The sequence below is a fragment of the Pyrus communis genome, chromosome 8 (assembly GCF_963583255.1).
Source record: "Pyrus communis chromosome 8, drPyrComm1.1, whole genome shotgun sequence".
Taxonomy (NCBI): Eukaryota; Viridiplantae; Streptophyta; class Magnoliopsida; order Rosales; family Rosaceae; genus Pyrus; species Pyrus communis.
This window is the reverse complement of record NC_084810.1, coordinates 23,491,008-23,501,594: the sequence shown is the minus strand read 5'-3', so window position 1 is coordinate 23,501,594 and position 10,587 is coordinate 23,491,008. Positions and strand designations below refer to the sequence as shown.

Sequence of the window (10,587 nt, the reverse complement as noted above, 5' to 3'; positions counted from 1 at the left end):
AATTAGTATGTGATATGGGTTGATTATAAGAAAAAGTTATGAATCGGGTTTAAAGCATGTAGAAGAAGAAATAATAACAAAAAGAAATAATAATCCTAAACTCATGGATCAAACATATTTCAATAAAATGGGTTATTCTTAATAAGGAGTCGAAAATTATGAATAGACTAGCCATTTTTTCACTAAAGCTCGATTCTCCGCAATTTACTTGAACTTAGCTTTCACTTTTATAAAGAAAATTGTATTCACATACAAAAATTTACACATCAATCCTTTTCGTTATCAATTTTGTATAGTCAAAAATCAAATAAAATTACTCCATACTGATTTATTATGACTAATAACACTATTTATGATAAATTGTAAAATTCTAAATTTTAATCTATTAGCAATAGGATAAAGATATAGGAACATGATTAACATACATCTTATTTAGTTTCTTACACATACTTGTTTAATTATTATCAAATTAAAAAATTCACAATAGGGTGCAAATTGATTAGTTATTAGAGTTGAGGGGAGAAATTGGCTAAATTAAAGTTGAGGGGGGAAATTGACTAATTATGAAAGTTGAGGGGGCAAATTGGCCAAAATTAAAGTTGATGAGGGAAATTGGCTAATGGTCACAAGTTTAGGGGGAAAATTGATGAATACCTCTTAAAGGAAACTAATGAAAAATGCTTGAAAACTTTGAGTTTTAATGATAAGGACAAAATAAAAGGTAAAGTGAATAGTATCAGGATTGATTTTTTAGTGTAAAAATGTGATTTTTTATTAAAGTGAATAGTACCACAGATTTTTCGTTAAAACTCCCATAATTTAATCATGTTATTTTTGGGTCTCATTAACAAAGAATCATAATTTCGACAATAAAAACACAAAATTAAACCAAAGCAACCGACATTTAACCATCAATCAATCAAAATCTTACAACAAATGCCTCAAACACAAGTTTAGATATTCTCCACCCATTTTATATGCCTGTATTATTATTATTGATTGACACATATTATTAAATTTAACTATAATTTTATTTTTATATACTTATTACATATCAACAAATGACAAAGATTACCTATGTGAAAATTTAAACCAATATAACATCTCCCAAATTTCAAGTTAGATATCAAACGCAAGCATCAAATTTGAACTTGATGACTTATGTGACAATTTTGCGTCTTCTTGCATTCAACGTGTCAAAGTCCAATTATCCATTGCATTATTTTATTTTTCTTCCCAATGCATTGTTTTATTTATTTTTAAATCCATTGTTTCACTCTATTAGAACATATAGCCTACAACGGTGCTTATTATTAGGAATATTTTTACTCATCATTTTATTTATAAATTTTAAGATATATATAATGGATATGCACAAATTTCAAATCTTAATCTCGTTCGATAATATTGATAATTTTAAATATTGATAATGAGTAAACCGGCGAACATTAACACAACTTAAAAATGATCTTATTTCTACGGACAAAATCCGACCGTTGATTTTTCGTCGGCTTTTACTGTACACCCTTCATTTCACCAAAAACCGTGAAATTAACATATTCATCGTTCCACAAAAAACCAGTACTTTCAACTTTCAAACCCAAAATCTCAAGCAAAGCATAAACCCACAACCTTCTCTCTCTCTCTCTGATTCCAAATTCCAATCTTTTTCCTTTTACAGTAGTAATCGCTACGTTTAATATCTCTCCAATTTTTTAATTCATCTCTCTCGCTTTTGTTGCTTTGCTTTGGAATCGAATCATGCCCAAATTACGCTTTCTCATAGTGGCTTCGGCGGCCCCAATCCTTCTCGGACTGGCTCTCCGAACCTACTCCGGCGCCGACGACGCTGCCAATTCAATTTTCACCACTCGTTTTCTCGTTTGGAGCTTGCTGGTTTCGGTGATGGTCGCCTTTTCTGGCGTTTTCAGCAGATTGCTGCACTGTATGCTTCCTAAAAAGAGACCCGGGGACGGAGTCGTTGTAGAAGTAGAAGTAGGAGGAGACACCGGCAGCTCCGCCCCGTTATCGTCGATCAATAAGCATCGCATCGGCAACTTCGTTGCCGAATCTACTGTCAGCAACAACAGCAGCCTCGCAAGCAGCAACCACGGTAGCGTGGTTGAGAAGGACGTGCCGATCATGGCTTTGGGCCATTCGAACCAGTCCGATATCGACGAGGACCTTCACAGCCGGCAGCTCGCGGTCTATGGCCGCGAGACGATGCGGCGGCTCTTCGCGTCGAATGTTCTCATCTCAGGGATTCAAGGTCTAGGTGCTGAAATTGGTACGGAATTCGGAAACCCTCACATTTATCGTTTTCAATCGGTTTTGTAATTAGCGAGTTACAAATGCTGAATTCTGGAGGTGTTTATCTATTATCTGGTTGTAGGTTTAATTTACCATATTTAGAATCCTGTTGTATTCTTGAAGAGAAACTTACCTACACCGGGACGGATGCCACTGTGGTGGTTCCGAAGCCAATGCCTTTTTTAGCTTTCTCACACGGTAGTGATTGGCTTGAGAATCTCTATAGCGGCATTTCTGTTGCATGGAAGTTGTTCTCGTATTCTGGAGGCGCTTATCTATTGTAAATGCAATATGTATTCTGTTTAGATTGTCCTGTTTCAAGTTTTTGTGTGTCTTTGCTTTTGCTGGTGTTTTTTTAATGCGGGCTTTTGCTTTCTGCAGCAAAGAACCTCATTCTGGCTGGGGTCAAGTCCGTGACTTTGCACGATGAAGGGAATGTGGAGCTATGGGATTTGTCTAGTAACTTTGTTTTTTCCGAGGACGATGTGGGTAAGAACAGAGCACTTGCTTCGGTTCAAAAGTTGCAGGAACTCAACAATGCTGTGGTTGTTAATACCTTGACAACTGAATTGACCAAAGAGCAGCTTTCTAATTTCCAGGTACATTTTCATTTAATTATTACTGTTTGGTTAGTATGCCAATTATCGAAGTTATTCAAGGTATTTAGCTTGCAGTTCATATTGTAGTGATCGTGTACTTTGCTTGAGGATGTAAAAATCGTGTGTTTGTAAACTCTTTTGTAGGTTGTTGTATTCACTGACATCAGTCTCGAAAAAGCCATTGAATTCGATGATTATACACATGATCATCAGCCCCCAATCGCCTTCATTAAAACTGAAGCTAGAGGCCTTTTTGGTTCTGTCTTTTGTGACTTTGGACCTGAGTTCACTGTTTTTGATGTTGATGGGGAGGAACCACACATGGGTATAATTGCATCCATCAGCAATGACAACCCTGCTATAGTGTCATGTGTTGACGACGAGAGACTTGAATTTCAGGATGGGGATCTTGTTATGTTCTCAGAGGTTCATGGAATGACAGAACTAAATGATGGAAAACCAAGAAGGATAAAAAATGCTAGGGCTTACTCATTCACTCTTGAGGAGGATACCACGAGGTTTGGTGCCTATGAGAAAGGTGGTATTGTCACACAGGTGAAGCAGCCAAAAGTCTTGAAATTTAAGCCATTGAGAGGAGCACTCAATGATCCTGGTGAATTTCTTCCTAGTGATTTCTCCAAGTTTGATCGGCCACCACTCCTACACTTGGCATTTCAAGCACTGGACAAAGTTGTGTCTGAGCTTGGGCGATTCCCTGTTGCTGGTTCAGAAGAGGATGCACAGAAGCTTGTATCTATTGCTAGTAACATTAATGAAAAATTGGGAGATGGTAAGATGGAAGATATTAATCCAAAACTTTTGCGGCACTTTGCCTTTGGTGCAAAGGCGGTACTGAATCCCATGGCTGCCATGTTTGGTGGTATTGTGGGTCAAGAGGTTGTAAAAGCTTGCTCTGGAAAGTTCCATCCACTCTTTCAGGTCATTACACATTCTTCTCTCTCTCCATTGTTTTAAGAGTTCATTCATACTTTCCCTTGGAGTTGACTATTATTTGAGAGCCAAAAAGTTTTTTGCCACGTAAGTTATTTTCACTGCTTGTAGTAACTTGATGTTTAACTTGTTCCCACCAGTTCTTCTACTTCGACTCAGTAGAATCACTTCCTACGGAGCCACTGGAATCCAGTGATTTGAAACCATTAAATAGCCGTTATGATGCACAAATTTCAGTTTTTGGGTCCAAGCTACAGAAGAAATTGGAGGATGCGAAAATATTTCTAGTTGGATCTGGGGCACTAGGATGTGAGTTCTTAAAAAATTTGGCCCTGATGGGAGTTTCATGTGGCAAGCAAGGGAAGCTAACGGTCACTGATGATGATGTAATTGAGAAGAGTAACCTTAGTAGGCAGTTCCTCTTCCGTGATTGGAACATTGGGCAGCCCAAATCCACGGCTGCTGCCTCCGCTGCTGCATCTATAAATCCTTATCTCAATGTCGAAGCCTTGCAGAATAGAGTTAGCTCTGAAACTGAGGATGTGTTTGATGATGCCTTCTGGGAGAATTTAAGTGTTGTTATCAATGCACTCGATAATGTCAATGCTAGGCTCTATGTTGATCAGAGGTGCTTATATTTCCAGAAGCCACTTCTCGAGTCAGGTACACTGGGCACAAAATGCAACACTCAGATGGTTATTCCTCTCCTAACAGAAAACTATGGTGCCTCAAGAGACCCACCGGAGAAGCAAGCACCCATGTGCACTTTGCACTCATTTCCACACAACATTGACCACTGCTTGACATGGGCTCGATCTGAGTTTGAGGGCTTGCTTGGCAAAACTCCAGCTGAAGTGAATGCATATTTAGCCAAGCCAAGTGAGTATGCTGCTTCGAAGAGGAATGCTGGTGACGCACAGGCCAGGGATACCTTGGAGCGCATTCTTGAGTGCCTTGATAGAGAAAGATGTGAAACATTTCAAGATTGCATTGCATGGGCACGCCTGAAGTAAGTCATTAGCTACTTGACATAAATAAATTATACGCTTTTCCTTTTGCTCCTCCCTTCTTTTGTAATCCTGAATTATAATGATGGTGTGGTTCATTAATTCCCACCTGATTTTTGTTTACACAGGTTTGAAGATTATTTTTACAACCGCATCAAACAGCTGATCTATACTTTTCCTGAAGATGCTACAACCAGTAGTGGGACTCCATTCTGGTCTGCCCCTAAGCGATTCCCCCATCCTCTACAGTTCTCAACTGCTGATCCTGGTCACCTTAATTTTGTTATGGCAGCATCCATACTAAGGGCAGAAACATTTGGGATCCCAATCCCCCACTGGGTTAGAAACTCTAAGAAGTTTGCTGAAGCTGTTGAGAAGGTGATGGTCCCAGAATTTCAGCCCCGGAGAGATGCAAACATAGTGACCGACGATAATGCTACCAATTTAACTTCTCAATCTACAGATGATGCACAGGTCATTGATGACTTGATCATCAAGTTAGAGCATTGTCGAGAGAAACTCTCACCAGGGTTCAGGATGAAACCAATTCAGTTCGAGAAGGACGATGATACAAATTACCATATGGATCTGATAGCTGGGCTTGCCAATATGAGGGCTAGAAATTACGGCATTCCTGAGGTTGACAAGCTGAAAGCCAAGTTTATTGCCGGCAAGATTATCCCCGCAATTGCTACCACCACGGCAATGGCCACAGGACTGGTGTGCCTGGAGCTTTACAAAGTTTTGGACGGAGGCCACAAACTAGAAGACTATAGAAACACGTTTGCAAATCTAGCTCTACCTTTGTTCGCAATGGCAGAGCCAGTTCCGGTGAAGGTCATCAAGCACCGTAACATGAGCTGGACCATTTGGGATAGGTGGATCGTGAGGGGCAATCCCACTCTGAGAGAATTTATTCAGTGGCTCAAGGACAGAGGACTGGATGCTTATAGCATCTCATATGCCAGTTCCCTGCTTTATAATACCATGTTTGCACGACACCAAGACCGAATGGACAAGAAGATGGTGGATCTGGCTAGGGAAGTGGGGGGTTTGGAACTGTCTCCAAACCGCTCCCACTTCGATGTTGTTGTGGCTTGTGAGGACGATGAGGGGAACGAAGTTGACATCCCTCTGGTATCCATCTACTTCCGTTAGGTTGTGTTCTTGAGTCCACCGGTGATCGTCGGTGTGTGATTCTCGGATGCGAACACTACATTTTTAGGATTTGGCCCTTGTTTATATTTGCACATTGAACACACTCAAGCTTATAGACAGAAAAAAGGCATGTAAATTCTCGTGCTCGACTTTTGATAACAAGATACTTACGTTGTTAGATTCTATAACAATTCAAGTACCATAGACATCAGATCGGAGCTTGCTTTTGTAAATCTAGATACAAATGTCACCAAGTATGGACAACAACTTTGCACAATTGCGACATGTAATCCCGAAATTAGCGGCATCAGCTCTTATGGGCACCTTCATCAAACGCACCGGAATTTACAGCTCGGAAATCCAGTTGCTTCTGATGCTTCAACCGGCGGCGTTCATCAAAGCTTTCCCAGCTTCAAAATGCGAACACACCGTTGTCGGTATCACACCGTTAAAAGTGAAAAATTAGACTACTTTACGGAATGACATTTGCTGCTAGTACGTACCTGACGAAGGACATCCACGGTTATTTCTGTATTGTGCAGATCAAGCGTTGTGAGCTGTAGCCACATTTTGAATAACGCAGAGGGAAGGGCTCTCAACCCGTTGTTGCTGAGATACAAAGACTGCACTAAAGTAGAAACTTCGGGTGAATATCAGCTCAACAATGCACAAGACGAATGAGGTTTCTGCCGTACGAAGAACTAAATAAATTCTACTACAGCAAAAACGTAATCAGTCACCAAGTTCTAAAAGACACTAGGCGCTAGTCAGGCGGTGAGCTGGGTTTAGGTGGGCGCCTAGGAGAATTTAAGTAAATCTATTATATTTCGTGTAAATAAGTGTCTGTTTATACTTAAAATATATATAATTTCATCATAAACGACAAAATAAAATGACATGTATTATGAAGTATTGAACATAATGAAAATATGGGAAACAAGCATATAGTGTGTGTTCATTTAAGTATTCAACAAGTCTCTTACAATTTATTGAAAAAAATTAAATGCAAATTGAAAGTTATTTATTTTCTGTCTAAGTGAGTTGCAACCTAGGTAGATGCCTAGGTAGGTCTAGACGGGCTAGGCGGTCTAGGCGGATGCCTTAGCTGGTCTAGGTGCTATTTCTTAATTTTCAAACATCTAAGCATTAATCGGGGTGGTGACTTGCCACCTAGTGCCTAGACGGGGTCTAGACGGGGATTTTTATAACAGTGAATTAGTGTGATACGGAACATTAACTAATTAACTGAACTGCTCAACTTTGAAGGGGGTAAAACAGAAGAGAGACGGATAATAAGTTCAAAACAGTAGATTAAGTAGGGACCTTCAGATTTTGCAAACTTCCCATTGTCTCTGGCAACTTGGACAGAAGATTTGACGAAACATCAACCTGCACCACGCGGAAAGTAAGTCAGATGTATAACTAAACTACCTAGTGAGGGAACGAACCAACACTCTAGTCGCCCCTCCACCCACCACAGATAACCCAAAAGAAAAAATAGGAAAACGCCGAAGTAGTACCTCAGTAAGAGCATTGCAGTCGCCTATACATGTATGGATGGTGCTTATCCTGCAACATAGACACGCGTGTTTAATCAATATATGTTATCATTTATCAACATAACACAGATATCTTTAAGCAACAGTGACTTCATCAACATATCATCGACGCGTGAAGGGGAAACAACTTTCCTAACACAAAAGCATTCGCATTCAAAATTTATTAATCGTATCACATTCAGATGAAAAGACATACAAGGAAAAACAAGAGGTACCTCAATTTGATCCTCTAGTTCTCAATAGGAAAGACACATGCCCTCGGCATCCTGGCTCATATTACTTTCAAAATTACCTGTTGTTGTTGGCTTTCAGAACTTCAAAGGCTAGATAATTTGTTTTTGGCAACATTGAGTGATGTCAACAAGCCCAGTGAAGATGGCAACGTCGTTAAACTGCATATATCATGCAATTCATCAAGTATCCAACACAATGTGCAGAGATAGAAAATGAAAGCCACTCGTGATTAGTTAGCTACATTTGTAAAGCACAAAAGACACTGGTTTTGCTCCAGAGACAGAACGGTTAGTCCTTCCAAGCTAATAGAATTGTTCACTATATCATTTGCAGCGAGCAACAATTCTACAAAATATTGAGAATGATTTGAAACTAAGTAAAAGTTGTGGCACAAATTTGATGGCGATAGAGCGAAATACGAGAAAGAAACAGAGGGTTCTGTACCTGCAAGGAGCTTAGACAACCAATCTTTGCAGGTACATTTCGAATAGAATTATTGCTGAGTTCAATAGCTCTTGCGGAAGTTCCAGAAGCCCACACTTCATCCGGCATAGCCTTTTCAAATTCGACCAACAAGAAGATGTCAGCATTGAAAGAACTTAGGTCCTCTAAAATATTAGTTGGCAACAAATTATATAAATATCAACATTGCATTCTGATTGGATTCCGAAATACCACATTATTAATAACCCATTTGTACTAACTCAACAGTTCTGAAAGAACACTTAAAAATGTATGTAAATCTCCACAGTTACTGCAATCCAAAGTTTGATGTGTGGCATTGAAACTCAAGGATAAGATTAATCGTTTTCAAAAGTGGACCAAAAATGAGAAGTTAATTCGGTCAAATTCAAACACCATTGCGATAAAAAAAAATCATAAATAAAAAGAACAAACACAATAGTAATACTCAATAAGTATAACTACTTTTTAATTAAAATCACAAAATCCAAACATAATTGAGTACTCATTTTCCTCCCGATGCACCCATACTTCCTCAATTTTCTCTCATCAACCAACTTCTTAAGTTTCTTAATCTAGTCTTATCCCATCACTAATTTGTTTCTTTGCCACCCATCACCACAATGAAAGCATTGATGTGACTCCACTTCCTGTGAGAAATTCCAGTTCTTCTCTTCTTTGAATCTTAATCGATCAGATAAGTCATGATGCGGGCACTGGGTTGATGGACTCAACCCTTTGTCATCATTGCACCTTCCCACCATACTGCCTGTTAGGAAACACACACAACACATTGTTAACCTAGCACTAGCAGCAAGAGTCTTCCTCTCATTGCCATAACCATCACCGTGACCTCTCTTGCATGCCTAGTTCCGCTTCAAACGGCCAGCTTGGTCTAATGTCTAAGCCAGAGGTTATCGAATCCGATGGGGCTCTTATCACGTAGAGTCCGCATCCACGCCCTGTTTGACATTAATCCAGTTATTCCAAACAGATCACCAGCAGCCTCAGCAGGCCCTTCTCTTTTGGTGATCCACGTAATGAAATAAACCACAAACGTTGAATGCTTTAATTATTGTGACTCCAAATTACCAGCCAAGAGCCAACGCCATTTTTATCCAGTTAAACTTAAACCTACAACAAAAAATGATAAAATAAATTTCGGGAAAAAAGACCCAAAAATCAACTTTTGTGGTTCCTCTCAGAAGATAATCAGTTCTTACAACATTTTGATATGTAGGTTCTCAAAACCTCATGACCAAGATCACCAAGAAGAGGAGGCTTGCTGCTTCTGCAAGAGATAAGTTAGGCATCACTGGACCGGATCAATGTCAAATCATGGTATGGATGCATACCCTATATGCAACTGCCTCGCAGAAACCGCTAGCCTCCGGCTTGGGCTAAACTAGCCGCCGGGAGCAGAACTAGGCATGAGGCGCCGTGGTGATGATGATGACAATGAAGAAGACTCATGCCGCTGGGGTTAAGGGCTTGTGTGTGAACCAAGGGGCAGTGAGGTGACGAGTGACATTGATGACAAAAGGATGAGCTCATCAACTCACCGCCCTCACGACTTACATGGTTAAGATTCAAACTAGCGGCAGAACTGGATTTCTGCCACGAAGTCGAGTCACATCGATGCTATCATCATGATGAGCAAAGTTGTGATGGGATAAGATTGGATTGAAAAACTTGAGCTGGGATGAAAGAAAATTGAGATAATGGGTGAATGGATAGGACGATGAGTACCCAATTATATAACCGATGAGAGTGAGTGAAGCAAATAAGGTAAACGAATTGGATTATACAGAGAGGTTGAGATTAATTCCTTTTAGGAAGGGTACAAAAGTAATTTACGGATTTTCCACACGTAATACAAATTTGACTAGTGTGAGCTAAAAGAGGAAAGACCGTCGTGTTTTGATAAGACCGACTCTATGCATTTTGTACTTGTAGTTCGACTCATATAAATTGCATGCACTCTATTTGAGATTGTTTTGCGGAGTTTGTGGATTCTTTATACGAGAGTTTTGTAGTTTTAAGTTTGCTTTTGTTTTTGTTTTTTATTGTTTTCTGTTAATCGACCTTGGCTATATCACCATATGTGGGTTTAGTCTTTACCATTGTTTAAAATAACGGTATTAGTATAAATATCGATATGCAAATTTATGAAAATACCGATGAGCTTATTAATATCGATATGGATTGTCTTAAATAGAAATGATGAAAATTTGTTCAAAAATATGAAAATTTAAAATGAAACTTTAAGGAATGTCGTATAACAGTTTGTCGATATTTAACTGATAT

The 10,587-nt window shown here is 39.3% G+C and overlaps 2 protein-coding genes across 5 annotated transcripts; one reads left to right on the top strand and one right to left on the bottom strand.

The window, feature by feature from the left end:
- Positions 1 to 1,561: 1,561 nt before the first annotated feature.
- On the top strand, positions 1,562 to 6,216 carry LOC137741713 (ubiquitin-activating enzyme E1 1-like). The gene is made up of 5 exons (XM_068481421.1): positions 1,562 to 2,287; positions 2,692 to 2,909; positions 3,054 to 3,848; positions 4,001 to 4,869; positions 4,996 to 6,216. The coding sequence occupies exons 1-5, from the start codon at positions 1,762 to 1,764 to the stop codon at positions 6,023 to 6,025; spliced, it is 3,438 nt and encodes a 1,145-aa protein (XP_068337522.1). The 5' UTR covers positions 1,562 to 1,761; the 3' UTR covers positions 6,026 to 6,216.
- LOC137741718 (LRR repeats and ubiquitin-like domain-containing protein At2g30105) lies at positions 6,153 to 10,031 on the bottom strand. Of its 4 annotated transcripts, none has more exons than XM_068481426.1 (5): positions 9,504 to 10,031; positions 7,877 to 9,414; positions 7,546 to 7,594; positions 7,349 to 7,414; positions 6,153 to 6,648 (listed from the first exon to the last, which is right to left on the bottom strand). In XM_068481426.1, exons 2-5 carry the CDS (start codon positions 7,930 to 7,932, stop codon positions 6,493 to 6,495), a joined length of 327 nt encoding a protein of 108 aa, XP_068337527.1. In that variant the 5' UTR covers positions 7,933 to 9,414; positions 9,504 to 10,031; the 3' UTR covers positions 6,153 to 6,492. The 4 variants fall into 4 exon arrangements, 2 of the variants coding, with proteins under 2 accessions (XP_068337527.1, XP_068337528.1); XR_011069331.1 differs by having other exon boundaries at positions 6,518 to 6,653; positions 7,800 to 9,414; XR_011069330.1 differs by having other exon boundaries at positions 6,518 to 6,653.
- Positions 10,032 to 10,587: the final 556 nt, after the last annotated feature.

Coding starts and splice junctions, on each gene's coding strand:
- LOC137741718 (XM_068481427.1), bottom strand. CDS start 7,932: ATGTTGCCAAAAACAAATTATCTAGCCTTTGAAGTTCTGAAAGCCAAC. Junction 7,415..7,545: donor ACTGCAATGCTCTTACTGAG/GTACTACTTCGG, acceptor CGCGTGGTGCAG/GTTGATGTTTCGTCAAATCT. Junction 6,649..7,348: donor GAAGTTTGCAAAATCTGAAG/GTCCCTACTTAA, acceptor ACTTTAGTGCAG/TCTTTGTATCTCAGCAACAA.
- LOC137741713 (XM_068481421.1), top strand. CDS start 1,762: ATGCCCAAATTACGCTTTCTCATAGTGGCTTCGGCGGCCCCAATCCTT. Junction 2,910..3,053: donor AGCAGCTTTCTAATTTCCAG/GTACATTTTCAT, acceptor ACTCTTTTGTAG/GTTGTTGTATTCACTGACAT. Junction 4,870..4,995: donor ATTGCATGGGCACGCCTGAA/GTAAGTCATTAG, acceptor TTGTTTACACAG/GTTTGAAGATTATTTTTACA.